The 18149-nt window shown below is 47.0% G+C and overlaps 6 protein-coding genes across 6 annotated transcripts; 4 read left to right on the top strand and 2 right to left on the bottom strand.

Moving 5' to 3' along the window:
- Positions 1-1155: 1155 nt before the first annotated feature.
- Positions 1156-2322, top strand: RhiXN_02338 (Retrovirus-related Pol polyprotein from transposon TNT 1-94; the record flags this gene model as incomplete). The annotated part of the gene is made up of 1 exon (XM_043322157.1): positions 1156-2322. One exon carries the CDS (start codon positions 1156-1158, stop codon positions 2320-2322), a length of 1167 nt encoding a protein of 388 aa, XP_043187980.1.
- A 132-nt stretch (positions 2323-2454) lies between these two features.
- Positions 2455-2979, top strand: RhiXN_02339 (Retrovirus-related Pol polyprotein from transposon TNT 1-94; the record flags this gene model as incomplete). The annotated part of the gene is made up of 1 exon (XM_043322158.1): positions 2455-2979. One exon carries the CDS (start codon positions 2455-2457, stop codon positions 2977-2979), a length of 525 nt encoding a protein of 174 aa, XP_043187981.1.
- Positions 2980-4042: 1063 nt separating this feature from the next.
- On the top strand, positions 4043-5608 carry RhiXN_02340 (Gag-Pol polyprotein/retrotransposon; the record flags this gene model as incomplete). The annotated part of the gene is made up of 1 exon (XM_043322159.1): positions 4043-5608. One exon carries the CDS (start codon positions 4043-4045, stop codon positions 5606-5608), a length of 1566 nt encoding a protein of 521 aa, XP_043187982.1.
- Positions 5609-6949: 1341 nt separating this feature from the next.
- RhiXN_02341 (tyrosinase) lies at positions 6950-8926 on the top strand (the record flags this gene model as incomplete). Its single annotated transcript, XM_043322160.1, has 10 exons — positions 6950-7099; positions 7157-7231; positions 7285-7335; positions 7883-7912; positions 8071-8257; positions 8344-8402; positions 8467-8490; positions 8552-8629; positions 8703-8778; positions 8850-8926. 10 exons carry the CDS (start codon positions 6950-6952, stop codon positions 8924-8926), a joined length of 807 nt encoding a protein of 268 aa, XP_043187983.1.
- A 1653-nt stretch (positions 8927-10579) lies between these two features.
- RhiXN_02342 (uncharacterized protein) lies at positions 10580-11449 on the bottom strand (the record flags this gene model as incomplete). Its single annotated transcript, XM_043322161.1, has 1 exon — positions 10580-11449. One exon carries the CDS (start codon positions 11447-11449, stop codon positions 10580-10582), a length of 870 nt encoding a protein of 289 aa, XP_043187984.1.
- Positions 11450-13685: 2236 nt separating this feature from the next.
- On the bottom strand, positions 13686-16704 carry RhiXN_02343 (fusaric acid resistance-like protein; the record flags this gene model as incomplete). The annotated part of the gene is made up of 15 exons (XM_043322162.1): positions 13686-13982; positions 14036-14170; positions 14225-14287; positions 14362-14458; positions 14510-14666; positions 14721-14785; positions 14843-14904; positions 14961-15011; positions 15065-15100; positions 15153-15259; positions 15312-15753; positions 15807-15986; positions 16028-16127; positions 16178-16566; positions 16624-16704. 15 exons carry the CDS (start codon positions 16702-16704, stop codon positions 13686-13688), a joined length of 2262 nt encoding a protein of 753 aa, XP_043187985.1.
- Between the last annotated feature and the right edge of the window lie 1445 nt (positions 16705-18149).

The raw sequence follows: 18149 nt of genomic DNA on the forward strand, positions 1-18149 counted from the left end.
TCTAACAATCTGGACAGCGCTTTCGCAGGTTTTTTTCCAATTATTCATAGTACGTTTCCCGTGGCACGGCTTGCTTTGTCAGAACAAGGCATGCGTACTTCAAGTGATAAATATGGGCTTGGTGCCATCAGCAAACGCTCTTGGGCTCCCGCGATTTGCGGGAACAACTCCTCCCCTCCCTCCCGCTCTCCTCCCAATGAGAGGTGCTTCCGTAGCTCGGGAGCTCCGGAGGCTTTCACATATTTGATGACACTGAGCTGGCAGCTTTAGAATCTATAAATACTCCAAGTTAATAAACTGTACGATGTGGTCCAGACGTTGCAAATCGCAGCGAGGACTCATACGTCGAAAGTCCAGACGAGCTACCATCGGTAGGTCTCCGTATCGGGCTTAGTATTGCCTGAAGCACCCTACCCACGCGTTGCACATCTACACGCCAGTAATCACACACAAGTCGCTGACGCCCATCAGGTCAAATCACAAAACAATAGGTCAGTTCGATTGTCAATAGTCTGTTTCGCTGAGCGCTATAGCGTGCGTGCTAACTTCCCAATAAATTTTGACGTCACCATACTTCAAATAGTACACTCAGAGTAGCACTTAGCATATAAGAAAGAGCTCGCTGATTGCCCTAGGCCGCATTATCAGCACCTCTCATAATCTCTTACAGAATAAGGCAGTTTATTGTCCCCAGCTCTTTAGTTCTCCTTTTTTCGTTAAGCTGCTATGTCTAACAAAAAGAAGTAAGCTTCCCTGGATGCGGCCAATGAGTGATTGTGTACTACCAGTCGAGTTTATCGATGCCTCCTGACACCTATTCAGTGCAGGCCTCGAGTAGTTCGAAGGTATGATCATACATCATGCGTTTATCTGTTGAAATATCAGTCTCACGGAACCGTACATGTAATCCTTACGCATATATTTACTTACGTTTGGATGTACGAGTATAAATGTGTTCTTTATCGATTCTCGTGTACCTCAGTTCACTACCATATAGTAGAGCTGAGGTACGTATCATATCTTTCTATTCTGTTCATGTATGCTTATAATCCTGTAGATACAATATCGTTTAGGTACAGTATACACAAGAGTCCACTACCATATAGTAGAGCTGAGATACAATATCGTTTAGCTCTACGTGTCTTTCAACAGGTTATGAGCCCCGCCGCACCTGACACTAAACCCAACGAAGAGACCAAACTCGACGAACAAATATATTATACTATGTCAAACGAGAACACATATCTCAATAAAAAGACCTACGAAATTCCGTTGCTCAAGGACGATGGATCCAACTACACAGCATGGAAATTCAGGCAGACAACGGTCCTTCGCATGCGAAAGTTACTCAGCATCGCTACGGGAGCTGAACCAGCACCAGTCGCACTTACCAGCGAAGAAGCAAAAGACAGCATCAAAGTGTCCCAACAGGCCGAAAAAATGGCGAAATGGAAGCAGCGGGACAACGAGGCATTCTCGCAAATCACCCTCAATATGGAGGATGGTGTCATGAACAACATCGTCGACACAACATTGGCAAACAAAGCCTGGACGCGGATTATCAAGCGCTGGGAAGGCAAGGGCATGCAATCGCTGTCCTTCCTATACCAACAATTAATGAGCACAAAAATTGAGGAAGAAGAGGACCTTACCACCGGGTTCAATTCGATAAAATCAACAGTCTCAAAAATCAAGACACTTGGAGAGTCCATCAGCAATTTCCTACTTGCTCAGATAATCATGAATGCGCTCCCACCATCCTATGCAATTGTCAGCACCGTCATCCAGACATCTATGCAGCAGGCAGCCATCACATCCGATGCCGTATGCAAAGCCGCGTTACGAGAGGAAGAACGTCGGCAAAAAGGTGGAGGGATTACTGCAATGTTTGCGCAATCGTCAAAGGGCAAATCTATGACGAGAAAATCAGCAAGGAACAACCCAAAAGGGAAGAAGAAGGACTTAGGTCCCCCTTGCGCCAACTGCTCAAAGCCCGGTCACACCAAGCAGGAATGCTGGGCAAAAGGCGGTGGAGCCAAAGGCACTGGTCCCCGGCAGAGACGGCAGAACTCAAAGCAGTTGAAGGACAAGTCCAATGAGTCCCAAGCCAACACATCAAAAGGCAACTCCGCTAAGGTTGCCGTAACGGATAAATCAGGCAATTCCTCCGTAGGCCCCAAGATATATGCGCTCACCGTATCGGACAAATTGTCACATAACGAGAATGCCTGGCTACTTGATTTGGGTGCATCAAGACACATGACGCCAAATTGGCATTGGTTCTACACCTACCAGACGCTAACACCACCGATCCAAATTTGAGTGGGCAATGGGAACTTGATCCCTGCGATTGGCGTTGGCCAAGTTCATGTAACGTTATACAACCATCACGGCGTCAAAACTCCTGCGTTCATGAAGTCCGTGCTACACGTACCCAAATTAAATGCAAACTTAATGTCGGTCAAAGAACTCACCCAAGGAGGCACCGATGTGCTCTTCCGTAAATCATTTGGCGCAATTCTTGTAGGCAACCAAGGCAACGGGCCTGAAATAGGCTTTGCTAAAGAAACATCTGGTCAGCTATACAAAGTTAAATGCATTGTAAAACATACCGAGGTCAACACATACACGGCTATTGTTGAGTCCAAAAGCATCAACAACAGGGACAATATTGATGCAGGCAAATTTGTTGCATATGCCGCCGGGAAAATTGCACACGCAGACCTCAAGACCTGGCACAGACGATTGGGTCATGTCAGCTACAAGTACGTTCTTGACATGTTTTGGAACGGCTCAGTACGCGGAATGGACATTGTAGGAAAGCGCTCACCTCCACAATCTCCATGCAAACCTTGCCTCAAAGGCAAACATGCACGCGCACCATTTGTTCCATCACAATCCACCTCGTCCTCAGTCCTTCAACTTATGCATAGCAATCTCCATGGCCCAGCTGCAGTCCAAGGGATTGGCGGGATTTGATTCTTTGCGATAACAATTGACGATAAGTTGCGCAAAATTTTTGTGCACCTACTAAAGTCAAAGGACAAATACCCAGCCCAATTTAAAGAGCTCAAAGCGTCAGTTGAAAACCTTACAGGTAATAAAATCAAAGTTTTGCGCACCAATGGAGGAGGCAAATACACCTCAAACGCCTTTGAAGACTGGCTACGCAGCGAGGGAATTGAACACCAAAAGACCAAGGCAAACTCGTCAAAAAGTAATGCCGTAGCCAAGCGCGCAATAAGGACGTTAAACAACTCCAAACAATGTATGCGCGCCAATGCCGACTTACCGGACAAATTCTGGGGCTACGCCATACTCCACGCGGCGTACATATCAAACGTTACCCCAAAGACCTCTCTAAATGGTTGAACGCCCAAAGAGGTATTTTCAGGCCAAACTCCCGATGTAGCTTGACTTTGTATTTTTGGCTGCACGGCATGGGCAAGAATACCCGATAATAAGCGTACTAAGCTACAACATTGGTCGATGAAATGCACGTACCTGGGCTTTGCACCAAATCAAAAGGCGCATTTACTTGTTCAACAAGAAACCGGAAAGATCCTAACCTCCCAAGACGTCGTATTTGATGAAGGAATTGGAAATTGTCATCGGGTAATACTAGAAACCTACGAGGACAACTGTCATAAACAGAGGAAAATAGAACTAGCCGGAATTGAACCAGCTTGACCACTAAGCCATAGAGCCCTATTATTCCTCTGCTGACAACCCATGATTACACCTGCTACCCCCCAAATTTGGGCTTGGGCCAGCATGCAACCACTTGTACTGGTCATGTGACCGTGTCCAGGACAACGACTCTAGCGCTGAAAACAAGCCAAAATCCAACGCTCACAACTCTAACGCCAAAAACAAACCAAAGCCCGAGACTCACGACTCAAATGCCAAAACCAAACCAATGGAAAATCCACCGGCAGCAGAGCCGGTAACATTTTGACGCTTGACTCAACCCTCAAAACCTCCTCAACGGTACAGGGCAAATGTGGGCGCTGAAGATGCATGGTTAACGCATATAAACGCAATGGTAGAGGCATTTAACACTGCTCTAGCTGCTCCCCCAACAACCTTTGCCAAGGCGATGTCCTGCGTAGATGCTCAAATGTGGATGGGCGCTATGAACAAGGAGTACAACTCAATTACTAAGCACGGTGTGGGAAGACAAGTTGAGCAACCTATTGGAAGAAATGTGGTCGAATGCAAATGGGTTTTTGGGTACAAGATAGGTCCAAACGGCAAAATCCTACGGTATAAAGTCAGACTGGTTGCGAAAGGATACTCTCAGCGTCCAGGTATCGATTTTGAAGATACGTCCTCACCCGTTGCAAATTCCGACTCCACGCGTACACTCCTGGCCAAAGGTACGAGCGAAGATTACGACATAATTCAGCTCGATATCAAGACTGCCTTCTTACATGGCACAATCGAGGAGGAGATATACATGGAGCAGCCCGAAGGCTTTGAGGACGATCCCGTGAAATACGTTTGGCGGCTCGAGAAGGCACTATACGGCCTCAAGCAAGCAGCGCGAGCATTTTATTCTCGACTACGCGAAGTTCTCGAACAGATCGGGTTTACCCGATGCGACTCCGACCACGCCGTCTTTCATAGGCGAAATAAAAATAACATCGCATTTATTGTAGCTCACGTAGACGACATGCTATTAATCGGCAAACCTCGTACCTTTCTCGAGGAAATCAAGTCCGAAATGGCGAAAGTTTTCGAACTTGTCGATCTAGGAGAGCCGAAGATGTTCGTCGGAGTGTCGATTCATCGAGATCGCGATGCCGGAACCCTCAAAATATCGCAAGAACGATACATCGAAGAAGTCCTAAAAAGATTCGATATGAACGATTGTAAGCCGAGCGACACGCCTATGGCCGAATCGCCGAATCTACCGAAACTCGACTCACCGACTGTCGACCGAGCCCTATACCAGCGCGGCATTGGTTCGCTGATGTATGCTATGGTACAAACACGGCCCGACATCGCATATGCGACCGGCCTGTTGGCCCAGCACTCCGCAAACCCAGGGCACGAGCACCGGAATGCATTCAAGCGTACTCTGCGGTATTTAAAGGGCACAAAGGACCTCGGTATAGTTTACAAGAAGTCGAAAGGATCGGAACTCACCGGTTACGTCGATGCCGATTACGCAGGCGATCCGAACACCAGTCGATCGACTACCGGGTGGACTTTCATGATAGGCGGGGCGAGTATCGCATGGTCATCGAGAAAACAGCCGACGATCTCGCTATCGAGTACGGAGGCCGAATACGTTGCTGCCGCAAGTGCTACACGCGAGCTAATTTGGCTTCGCCAATTCTTATCAGAACTCGATTTACTCCCCGAAGGGCCGACAACTTTACTTACCGATAATCAATCGAGTATGGCTCTTGCGAAGAATCCGATCAATCACCAGAACACAAAGCATATCCGAATTAAACACCATTTTATTCGTGAGATGATCGAATTGAAGGAAGTCGACTTACAATACATCCCGACCAACGAGCAGGTGGCCGATATACTTACTAAGCCGCTCGGAAGAACCAAGTTCCCCGGCTTTGTTGCTGATATGGGCATGTCTTAATTTTCCTTTCGTCTCCGTTATCCTGAGTGGGCGTGTTGAAATATCAGTCTCACGGAACCGTACATGTAATCCTTACGCATATATTTACTTACGTTTGGATGTACGAGTATAAATGTGTTCTTTATCGATTCTCGTGTACCTCAGTTCACTACCATATAGTAGAGCTGAGGTACGTATCATATCTTTCTATTCTGTTCATGTATGCTTATAATCCTGTAGATACAATATCGTTTAGGTACAGTATACACAAGAGTTCACTACCATATAGTAGAGCTGAGATACAATATCGTTTAGCTCTACGTGTCTTTCAACATTATCTTCTTTACTACGAGCACGGTGATCAATATAGAGGTTTACTACTCTACTTTCTCGTTCCGAGTGCAAAACACACGGTACAAGGGGGCGTCTACAGGTTTTGTGATCGGATGTTGTCTATGCTGGTTTGAAATACCGGCTATGATACTCATTAGAGCTCTTGGTACAAAGTGACGTATCTATGTGAACGCAATATTCCCCTCCGCCTTTTGAGTAACAATAGTTGCGATGGGTCGCACTTCCCGTCCGTTTATCAGAACTTGGACACAGAAGGTGAGAGACAATGAATAATATTTCTTCCAGTTTACAGTATCAGCATGTGCATGCATAGCTGTACTCATCGGCAGAGGTTAGTTCACCTCGGCTATGTCAAATTGAACGGGTCAGAAGAATTGCGGTCTTCAACCCTATAGGCCCCCGCTTAATCACATAATGGTGATATGTTCCTGCGTTCGCATATAGTCCGATATTCCAAGCTTCCTGTGATTAACCTGGTGATATCATCAAAAATTGAGATAGTTACAGGTCAGGGGTAAACATAGAACTACATTTGCATTACAGAGTGAACACAACAGTAAGCCTCTTAGCTCACTTTGATTATGCTGATTACAGAGCTTACCAACCACCCAAGAAATGTATTACATACAACTGTAAATCATTTCACCGGCTAATCCCCTCGAGTAACCGTATTTTACATCAGAGTTGGCTGCTGAGTGCTTCTCGAATCTTGGACCAACCGAGATAGCTGAGTTGCAACGCGATTATCCTGTAATAATACTGTGTTCATGTGCAATGTATGTTCTGGCCCCTATAAGAATGTTCAATGTTTCAAATGATTCCTCCCGTCAGTACCTCGAAGCAGAATTAGCTCTCCCAAATACAGAATATCGCGGATATGGATTACCTTGATGCCGAAACTCTTAGAATGTCGATAAATCTTGAGACTATAAAAACAGCAGCCCTGCGCACTCCAAACTACATCACTCGTCTTCCATTCATATCTGTTCATACTACTCTCCTACCATCATGAAGATCGCTACTGCATTCCATCTTTCTGCCTTGGTTGCCTTTGTCGCCGCTGCTGAGCAGGCTCAGACATGCTCCTCGCTCGAAGTGCGCAGGGAATGGCGTTCGTTCAGCAGGGCAGAGCGCAAAGCCTGGATTGACTCAGTCAATGTGAGAAACAGTGCTTTTATCTTTTGCGCTTGCTTACATCGACTAATACCATCTTAGTGCCTCAACAAACTCCCCAGCAATGGCAAGATTAACCCTCCTATCGACACTGAGAGGCTTGAGTTCACCTACCACGTTAGTAGACAGCTATAGCCGAATACTTATTGACCATTGGACCCCCCCTGTAGATTGCGCCATTCAACGCAAGTGGTACTTACTATGACGACCTGGGTTTATGCGTAAGTAATCGATCTCGCTTATTAGGCTCGGAGTAGTGTTCTAACTTGCAGGGATTTTCAGTCACATGAATTTGAATCGTACGTTGAATTTTGGCTCCAAGAGCACCCCACTAACTCCCCAAACAGCGGTAATTCACCATACGGACTTTTCCTACCATGGCACCGGTATGTGATGTTCATCTTTGAATTCTGTTATTTTCGATAGATCTCATTTTTTTCTGGTGATCTAGTGCATACACACAAGAATGACCAACGCGCTCCGCTCAGAGTGTGGTTATAAAGGCGTTGTACCTTGTAAGCTTATTCCTTTGATACCGTGCCCCAGGAGCTCACGTAACATTCCGGCAGATTGGGGTAAGGATTCATATTTAAACGATTGAAAAGGTCTGCAAGTACTTACTTCCAAATATTTATCTAAATGCATGGGAGAAAGGTCAGAGTTTGCAGGTACTACCGGTCACTTACTTGATTACTGATTATCATTCAAATAAATTAGATTCAGAAGACTTTCTTGGAAGTGAAATCTGGGACACTGATTCTGAATCAGGGCTGGGAGGGTTCAGCGATAATGAAGAAGGTGAGTATTTTCCACCAATCAAGCTACTGGTCCACTGAATGTATGGACACGCAGTGACTACACTCTCCATACTGGCGCTTTGAAAATCGATCTCTCGTATCCCACGTACGTATTCTGCCGAGTCTAACGGGACCTATCCACTCATTGAGCCTTCACAGCCCGCACAAGCTGCGTCGCCACTACTACCTCAACCTTGGAGAAACTCCAACTTGACGGCTGTATCCACTTTCACGCCAGCAGAAGTTCAAAAGCTACTTGCCATAGCCGATGGTAACTTTACCCAGTTCCAAGGATATTTGGAAGCGACCACCGGTATGCATGCTGCCATTCATCTACGATGGGAGGGTATGTAGTACAATACCATCTATACTCGTGAATCTTAGAGAGTACTTGTTTTGATTGTTTTTAGGGATATGGGAAACGTTGCCCAGCAGGAACCGAGGGCAGTATTTACTGTCCTTCCGGCAACCCTACGTTCTCTGCTAGCGAGGTGAGGGTTTCGGCTCTCAAACTTGGCCTATTCTAATTATACTCACAACCGTCACTTCACACAGCCAATGTTCCACTTGCATCACGCGGTAATTAACACCTCAAATTGATCTATAAATGACTACTGATTAATAGTTCTAATTGACACAGAACGTAGACCGCCTGTGGTGGTTATGGCAAGAAAAGAACTCGGTCAACAAGTATGCGTTCCACGGTGGATCCGTTCAGGTAAAGTCACAACTTTAACCGCAGGCTTGCTTTACCGATTTGCTCATGCAATTTTCGATTTTCGAATGTGCAGAACCGATCGTCGTCTGACATCTACCCCAACGGCCAGCCCCCTTGGCTCAACAAGACCGACCCCGTCCCCAGCGCCGGTAAGATCTATATTTATCACCCGCATATATGATAGTCCTTTACTGACCGTATAAACGCTCGTAATCTGCAGGATTGTGGGATGTATACACCATCGAGCAAACTTTGGATACTCGCAGCTGGCCATGGTGCTATGTCTACGACCAGTAAATTCGCTCTCAAGTCTCGGGAAGCTATAATCTCGAAACACCTTCAAGGACTCTCTAATGGCTTGGAAAATTCATGTAACTTCAGTCCTGAAACGAGTACTGTAGATACAAAAGATCGAATGCTTCGAATTCAGAAAATGGTATCTACATCCACACCTCTATTTAATAATTATAAGTATCACGATGGAACAGAATTCTGGCCTTGTCGCATAGACCAAGATACAGGATCCAGTTCATTGTTTCGTATTTATTATTTTCTATGCCCGGGCTATGTAAAACAGGAAAGTCTATATTTATTATGTTTTTCGGAATGTGAGTTAGCCTTGGGGTCATTGGAGATCCGCCGTCCGCGACAAGCTCCAAACGATCAGCCTGCTGGATACACAAGATCCTATGTCATAATCGCGGAATATATTATACGTTTACAACTGTACCTAGAGTACAGTGCCATTATCAATATCGAAAGAGTGGCGTATGTTCCGAGCTGCAAAGTCGTTTGATAGACACGGATCTATATGGGCATTTTCTGTTATCTTGCGCCGGTTCCGAGCCGAGCCCTTGAGAAGTTGATAATCTCTACGAGTATGGATTTCGATATTTCTGGTTGGAGAACTCCACAAGTCGTTTGGTTATCATGAATAGTATGCTAAAACCCCGCACCCCCTTGTTCATGCTATTTCAGGAAAAGGGGTTCTCAACATTTGAACCGGACAGCAAAACGAAACGAAAACGCCAACGTCGCTTGGACTCGGATCCAACGCACCAGACAGTTCTTCCCTCACCAGGCAAACATCAACTAAAAATGCACCATATTTTTCATATTCAACTTCAGTTTATTCATTTAATTTCGGTGGAGCCAGTTATGAAGGGAACAACAACAAGTACAACAAGAGGGAAATGCAGGACATGGGCGTAAAGGGATACAAATGTGCGACTTGAAGGCGCGGTAGAAAAACAGTGAGATTGATGGAGATGGATAACCAATGTGTATGCAGGAGACTCATCTGATAAACAAATGTAAGAAGAAAGTTAAATAGAGGACGAGATCGAGTGCACGTCGGTGCACATGATGACGGCCGTGGCAGAGAACGAAGCAAACTAGTGATACAGAAGAGCCAAGATGATTGTGAGAGCCAATAAAACCAGAAAAGACCAAGACACATAAATAAGCAAAAGACCAACGTTTAAGGGGGGTGGTCGAGACCAGGACCAACAACGTTTATGTTACATAAGCGAGATCGACAGAAGGATTTCGTCGGCTAGATCTGACTCAGATAGCCTCGCTCTATATCGGATAAATGACCATCTCTGGGAACGCAGGATACGAGAAGGGCGGAGGAATGAGGGAGCGGATTGATCGGGTTGAGGTGGCAGGGGATGAGCGTGGCCGGCACGAGAATGTGCCGAAACGTGATGAACACGAGGAGCCAGGTTGGGCTACAGACTCAACGGGCGCTTGGCAGCACCGCTTGCTCGGCGCACACGATCCTTCATGTGGTGCAGGCCAAGCTTGGTCCTGAGTCCCAAGGAGTAGATAGACTGACGAAACGAGTGACTGGATGACGGCCTGGATTGATCAGTCACACGTCAGCCCTATAACGTGAGACAAGACAACGGTGGGGCAAGGCAGACGTACGAGTTGGGCACATTTGGATCATCCTCGTCCTCCTCGGGTGTTTGTGCAGTCGTTGGAGACGGGGGTGTGAGCTCGGGCTCGTCCTGTGCGCATGTGTATTCGGCATTTGTGTTCGGTGTGAGGTGCAGTGTTTGGTTGTGGGTGTGGATGTGATTGTGATTGCTCGGTGGTCGTCGCAGGAGGTGTGCTGAAATGACCGTAACCAGGAACATATTGAGAATCAACGAGCGTCAGTGGGGCTTCTTCGGGCTCTTCTTCTAGGAACAGTGGTGGGGGCATGACATTTCGCTTGTTGACTTCGTGCTGAACTCTAACCGCCCGCTGAGCTGGCGTCCACGGGAAGAGCGATGAACGTGGGATATGTGCTGGTGGGGATATGTGTCGACCGCTGTGGGATTCGAAGTTGGCTGGCATGGGTCGGTCGAGCTCTAGTGGCGGAGTGGGCAAGGCGGAGATTGACCTCGAACGTGACCCGTATACGTATTTGGAGCCGCCGGAGGCTGGAGCTGAACCAGATGAAACCGAGGAATGGTAAGACGAGCTCGCTGTTGAATACGCCATCCGGCCGCTCGGGAAACTCGTCGGTCCTCTGCTCATCGACCTGGGCTCGTCATCGTCATCGTCATCTCCATCGAACCAAGGCCATGCCCTGGGTTCGTCCATTGGCGTCACCGCAGGATACGATCCAAACGGCCTGAAATCAGGATCGTGCTGTTCTCCGTATCGGTCGACGAAGACGCTCGCTTGGGGCAACGACGGAGACCGAGCTCGAAACGACGAGGAGAACGCATTCGGACTTTGTCCCGAGTATTCCGGATCGAGTATACGGGACAGCACGCGTGCTCGACGCTCGGGGTCGTCTTTGGACCGATGGTGAGAGTGGATCATGATGGTGGAGGATGGGGCGTGGCATTCTTCACTTTCGGCAGCTCGCTCAGGTCACTCGGTTTTAACGACCTGTGGGTAGCGAGAATGTTTTATTTTCAACCGGGATGACGTCAGCACAGCCATTGCTGTCATTTCCAACGCCCATTTCTCTGGTGATGCATTCCCCCGCCTAGATCGCAGCGCTCCCAGATCGACCTTGGGCCCCAAATTATCCTGTTCTGTGCTAAATGAAGTATGCTTCCCGTCGGGCTTTGGGGAGCGATCATTGTTGCCTATGATCCCTCCTGCGCTCACCTGAATCAAATGTATGTAGACAGTGTGGTCATAGCATATGGTCATTCGAGCGGCTATTGTGCCCCGTCAAGGCTGAAATTGGGGCAAAAGGCTTGGGTGCAGCCCCAATAGTCGGATAGAGGAGGAAGGGGGAGACATTTGCAAACTCGACGGCGAAAATTACTTGACTCCAATAGCCTGAACCAAGTTGGTCAGCTACGAGACTTACTGAGTCAGCGGCAAAGGCCTTGGCCTTACGTCCCGCTTCAATTTCCTCCTTTGGAGTACTGCCCCTCGGCTCCATATTCTGGGCTCGCCACACTATCGCCACGCCGTGGCGCAGTCCCCCTCCTCCACGAATACACAACTATCAATCAAGGCGTCGAGATTGGCTCAGTTCGGGTTGCTAGTATACGTACAAAGGAACAGATATTTCTGTACAATCTATCACGGGCTCAAAAGTTATTTATATATTCCCACGTAACCGGACCGCCACGGAACGTACCATCTACGTAACATATCACACGAATAAAGTAAAATAAAATGAACGTTGGGCGCATTTCGCCAGTTTCCAGAATTAACAAGCTCAAGGTCTGATAGCCGAAATGTTTCTCAGTAGATTTTGAGAACCCTCAAAATAGAGCCGAGCGGTCTGAATATGGATCGTCGCCTAGCACTGCCCAATCGTAGTGGGCCAAGGTCCAGCCCAAGGTTGGATCCGAGTCAACTTGGATTTGAAGCTTGGCAGGGGGACGTAATTACGATTATCTATACGGTCTACTTAGAACATAACCTAATAGGATAAGCATTGGAGACTATTCCGAGAGTATCGTAAATAAGGTAGGCTATACGTGTCTGGTATGACGTCTTCCGTGTCGTTATCTTGCGCTTGGCCCTCCTCGTGACCACCCACAAGCATGTCAATGTCCGTTTAATGCGTCCTCTCCCTCTCCCCTCCCCGCAGCAGACCCCAGCATATAGCTTTCTTCTAAATGTCCAAGAATGACATGTATTAAATGAACTTGATGGTCCCGTTTAGCGAGGAGCCTGAGGATGACCGCTTCGTCTACAAGGCATGTCGAGACCTGGCCGAAGCGCGAGAAGGAACAAAAAGTAACGCGTTACTTTTTGTACTCAAACCTTAAAATCAAGTGAATTCTCAAAGTCAATTTCAAGGCACAGAACGGGCACAGAGACCTCGAGATTCGGGAGGATCCGGAAATAGAAGAGCGAGATCCGCTTGCCAAATGCGGGTACCTCTTTGCCGATCTTAGGAGTACGTGTGGGGGACTGATCGGGAAGTCTAGGCGAGTGGTGGATTTAGAGGTTTTAGCTCGGGAAGCTGGTTCATATACGCAAATAGGCATATCTCATTTGTTCGTGTGTGCCGTATTTTACGATGAATTGGTTGTGGAAGCTTGTCGTCGACAGCGGCGTTTACCTTTTTTGGCTCCCTATTGTTCCGGAGTATATGAGTTAAGCAAACAAGCGGTGTTCTGGGATCGCTAGCTGTAAGATGAAAAATATTGCAAAGTTCTTAATGATCTTCTTTACTCACTGTTACACATGGGTCGGAAACTTCCCAATTCTTAAACTTGTAGACCCTTACAATTCGGCCCTGTCAAAAAGGATCGGAAGGTGGCAAGGTCTTGCGGTCATTGCGTGCATATCGCTATACCCGTATGTACATGTGAAGTGAGCTAGGCCCTTTCAATGGCACAAGCTCCTCGCACCCGACCGAATTCAACAGAGAGAGTTAGGTAAATGCACAGGCACTAACCTCCTACCGAGAACCTAATCAAACCGAATAGTTTGTAACCCGGAGCTTACAACCGAATCAACGCCAGGGCAGTAATAAACGCTATAGTATATATCGTATTCCAAAAACCATCACAGTAAAGCCTACTATTTTAAAATGTCCAATGTCATTCATACAGTGAGAAATCACACACTATAACCCCACTCAAAACCCAACTCCCAAATGGACATTGTCAACTCCATTAAGCCAGGCTCGCGTCCCGAATAAATCTCGGGTGATTTTGACCAGTCCTTCGACCGTGCGTACCATCTCATCAATCACTTCGTTCTCAGCCATCGCATACCCAATATCTGTCGCTCGCCCCTGAGACTGGAGTGCATCCATCAGCTCGATGTTTAGCACATCAAGTGCCTTGCGTGGTGACGGTAGGCCTTGGGGCAATGCTCGTCTGGATCGGAACGCGTGTTCGCAAGCGTATAGTGCAAGAGTGATGCACGAATCCTATTCAACACTGAGTATCATGAGGCTATTTGATGTTCTCAGTCGACACTTACAACTCGTTGTCTCTGTACCAGAACAGTGTCGATCGCCATGTGAGGTACGTTTTCGCGGATACGTCTTAGACCTGATGTTAGGTCCACCAGCCGTTGTACATAGCCAGTGACCATTCGATACGATTCGGTCGGTTTCTATTTGCAACATTATTTAGTTTGACGAATGAGCGATATATATAAAGCACGTACTGGCATCAAGCTAAGCTCATGTTCCATTTGACCAAGACAGATCTTCTCTCGCATGACGAGTTTCTATTAATTTCAATCGACCACCAAGCCAATTATAATTAGTTCGCAGCTGGAGTTGCATTGGAGAAGATTCTTACCCGTATCCTTAGTTCAAGTTTGGCACTACAAGTCTGAGCTTGCGCAACTTCAACCCCAGACTTGGGTGATCCGTGAGGGGTATTATTGTGTGTTCGACTGAGAGCAGTAAGAATTGACTTGAGAAATGGTGGCTGAGACGATGCTTACCTGCTCAGTTCACTGTGGAGGACTCTGACATCTTCGATCACCTTGGCCATCCCACTAAGGAATATGGCTCGAGGACGTTTAGGAAAGAATATATGATCAATAAGGATGGCAGCGACTATTCCAATCGAAATCTGGAGAGCGCGTAATGCGGTGAGGTCTTCCAGATACATTTGGGATTAATTAGGATCAAATAAAACGTTGATTCACTTACGGAGCATGGAGATTTCAGCAACTCCAAGATAGGGAATGAATAATACAGGTGGAATTGTAACGGATCTAGGATCCGTTTAGAGATTAAAAGCGGATTAAAATAGCAGTAAGCTTATTACTCACGCAACAATTCCTACACCGGGAGTAGACGATCTGACAAACCAAGTTATGATGATTTCTGCGGCCTAACAAAAATATATCTGTGTTTATTTCTTCATATATCAATGAGTCTATGACTTACGGTTATAAGCGCGACGACTCCATATGGATTGGTACCCGCAATCTGCCAAGTCTGACCTTGGAGCGTAAGAACACCTGATTATGTAAGGCTGGGGCCGGGCTTACAATATACGCATAAAGTGCTCCAATGCCAGTTCCGAACTGGGTGGAAGTCAGTAGGTGTGCCGTATTATCAAGACGTTGTTATTCATACCACTCTCCATATGCCGACCCTCCATGTCAAAGCCGTATTTGGCTCTATCACATAAACAAACGAGATGATAGCCCAAACACCATAGCTAGAGTTATAGAATTGCTTTCCTGTATCCTTGTAAATTTCTATTGGGACACACGAGTCTTCAATCGAGCTCACCACTAGAAGTCTCAGGAAGCAGAGCGGGAATCATCAAGATTGCAATGCCTAGCGCGTGCTTGAATGCGAATTGGATGTGCTTCGAGTTTCTTGCCTTCCATATCCAATTTGATAACTGTATTCGAGCCCGGAGGATAGTAGGTGTGTGCGTGATTGTTGATAGCGACCATTTTGGGGTCGATTTGGCCGTTGTAGGGGTAGGAAGCAAGGTTGTATGAGGGTCTTCGAACGGCGACTTCTCCGCGCTGGAGCTAGTATCAGGGCCAGCTGCGGATCTAAGCTCGACAGTACCAGGAGAGTCTTCTTCTTCGATGACGGATCTGGGAGACATGCCGAGCCAGAACCAGGACGGACGCAGGAAGAAGATATGCAGTCGAGATGTCTGGTGAATTGTAAGGATCCCATGTGCCAATGTCAGAGCACGAATGAGTTCCGAAGAAATCTAGAGTCTCTTAAGAATTGTTCAACAATATACGATAGCCCAGAGGTACTAACATGTAGAAGTGCAGCACAGTGTAAGCTTTTTCGAAAGAGCTCTTTATGATGTCTCTCAGTTCGTTTCAAAGTGCACGCTTTATTGATTTCGTGCACGACCGAATCCAGAGATGTTTTTAATACCACGCGGGCATTCGTAACTGCTGTTCGGGCAGCAAGCGGATCATTCGAGTTGACATCCTTGTGCAGGCCATTGCGCATTTTAATTCCGTAGCACTTACCAACGGCCGCTTGTAAAGTAGATATGCTATCAATGATCGCCGACGAGCACCCCCGGCAGGGGTCGTCCAATTGAGCAAGTAGCATGGTATCTCCAAAGGACTATCCCAATGTCAGATTGCCTTAGAGCTCAAAGAGTTTAAATCACCTACGTCTCTGTGCCCTCCAGCGCCGGTACTCTTCCCCACGCGAGCTCTTCTCTGACCCGATTGATTGTAATCAGCAGGGGCTTAATGGCCTTGATTGGTACTCTTCCAATTCGTAGTTCATATGCAGAGTAAGCATATGACGTATGCAGGGCGAGTGCCTTATCCAGACTCTTGGTGTGTAATGACTCGGTTTGTGATGCCGGTTTATCGTTGTCAAAGAGCGTCTGGGAGGTAGAAGACTGTACTAAGTCTTTGAGAGCCTCGAGGACATCGAGGACATCCTTGGCGTATCCACCAGGATGCGTGAAAATCCGAGCGATCAGGGAAACAACAAGGCTGGCGGCACCAGCGACGCCGAATGCAAAGAGAAGCTGAGTGAGATTATAGTCCCACTAAATGAGATACACCATATTCAGATATGAACCGAAGAAACAGCTAAGGCATCTTACCTGACCCGTTTCAGGCGCACGAGCTATCAGCCAAATACCAATAAAGCTCACTGCTCGACAGGCCAGAATAAGGCGGGGCATTCGGCTCCGCACTAGACCCGCTTCATGCAAACAGTCATTACGGGTACGGTATATGTGATTTTGAGATTTACCAAAAAAGCCGAGAACAACAAGAAAAAAACCGCGAACTGCTCGGCTTTCTGCAGAGCCAATGCCGTATCTTCGTGCAGTAAATGCGGCACAGGCTAGACCTAAATTGCTCCAGCCGAGCCCAATGAGAACGCCAATGATATTCACAGCTAAGAGCTTTTGTTAGATGTTTGACTCAGGCAAAGACAGGTGGCATTATACCTAGTCCTTCAATCTGAGCTGAAGGGTTGGCCGAAGGGGGGAAGGAAACGTCCTGCCAACGATCACATATGTTACATATTGGAATACATACTAACTAACGCATCCATACCTTGGCCGTCAAAACTAAATAAGTGTAAGCTCCAACCAGTTTTGGAGTGGGACTTAAAACGGCCACGACCGCACAGATGAATACCACAGACATACGACAAAGAAGCTGGGCCGAAGGAGATAGCATAGCTAGTAAGGAGGATGAGAATGTGCCACCGCCCATGACGAATAAGTGTAGATTGTTCGGGTTGGATATGAATGAGAAGATCTGAGCATACCTTTATCTTAAATAGCATACACAACTCTTTATCGACGTTTCGCCCCACATATGGCGTGGCTCGCGGGGGACCTTGGCAATACCAGCAGTCCGCGGGCACGAACGGACAAGTACACTCAGATAGCTTGGAGTACTACTTGAACTCCGAGGTCCAAGGTAAACTATTTCCTCGGAGGATATAGGGAACCTCAACTGCAGTCCAACATAGTTCCTAATTAGTCTGAAAGGGCATAAGATACCGTCAATCAAGTAGCCCCATCCTTTCAAGTGACAAAACTTCGCGACATGGTGGGAAATTGGCGGGGAGATTTTCGGATAGAGTTACGTAGAAAATTTCTTCCCTTTAGCTGGCGTCGTGTTCGAAAAGAATAAGAACTGGATGATTGGCGTGTGAATGTACACATTGAGCATGTGCGACGGAGTGTGTATCGGTTTCCGGGCGTCATGGGAGTAAAGCTGGCATTGATACACATATTTTTTACGGCATTATGATGGATCGGGGTAAGAGGAAGGCTCTATTGACTAGATATATGCCAAAAGCAACTGGGGCCACCGCAGAGATCGGACAATTACCGACTGAAGTTAGGCCAAAAAAACCGGTATCCCCAAGCTGTATGCACTTGGGACTCTAATTCGAGCCACTGATCAAGCTCTCAAGTGTCAGCCAAGCAATTATCCTACTGTTCCTGGTCGGGGTGCAGAATGGGTTGTAAGCAAGTGGCTTCCGATATCACGTGCACAGTCCCCATCATCGGACAACCCCCCCCCCACCTGATTTTGAGTGGTGGATTGCTAACAAAATCTCTAATACAGATCACAAATTAGACATCTAGGGATTCTCTTGAGCTTA

Source organism: Rhizoctonia solani, chromosome 16, assembly GCF_016906535.1.
Source record: "Rhizoctonia solani chromosome 16, complete sequence".
Taxonomy (NCBI): Eukaryota; Fungi; Basidiomycota; class Agaricomycetes; order Cantharellales; family Ceratobasidiaceae; genus Rhizoctonia; species Rhizoctonia solani.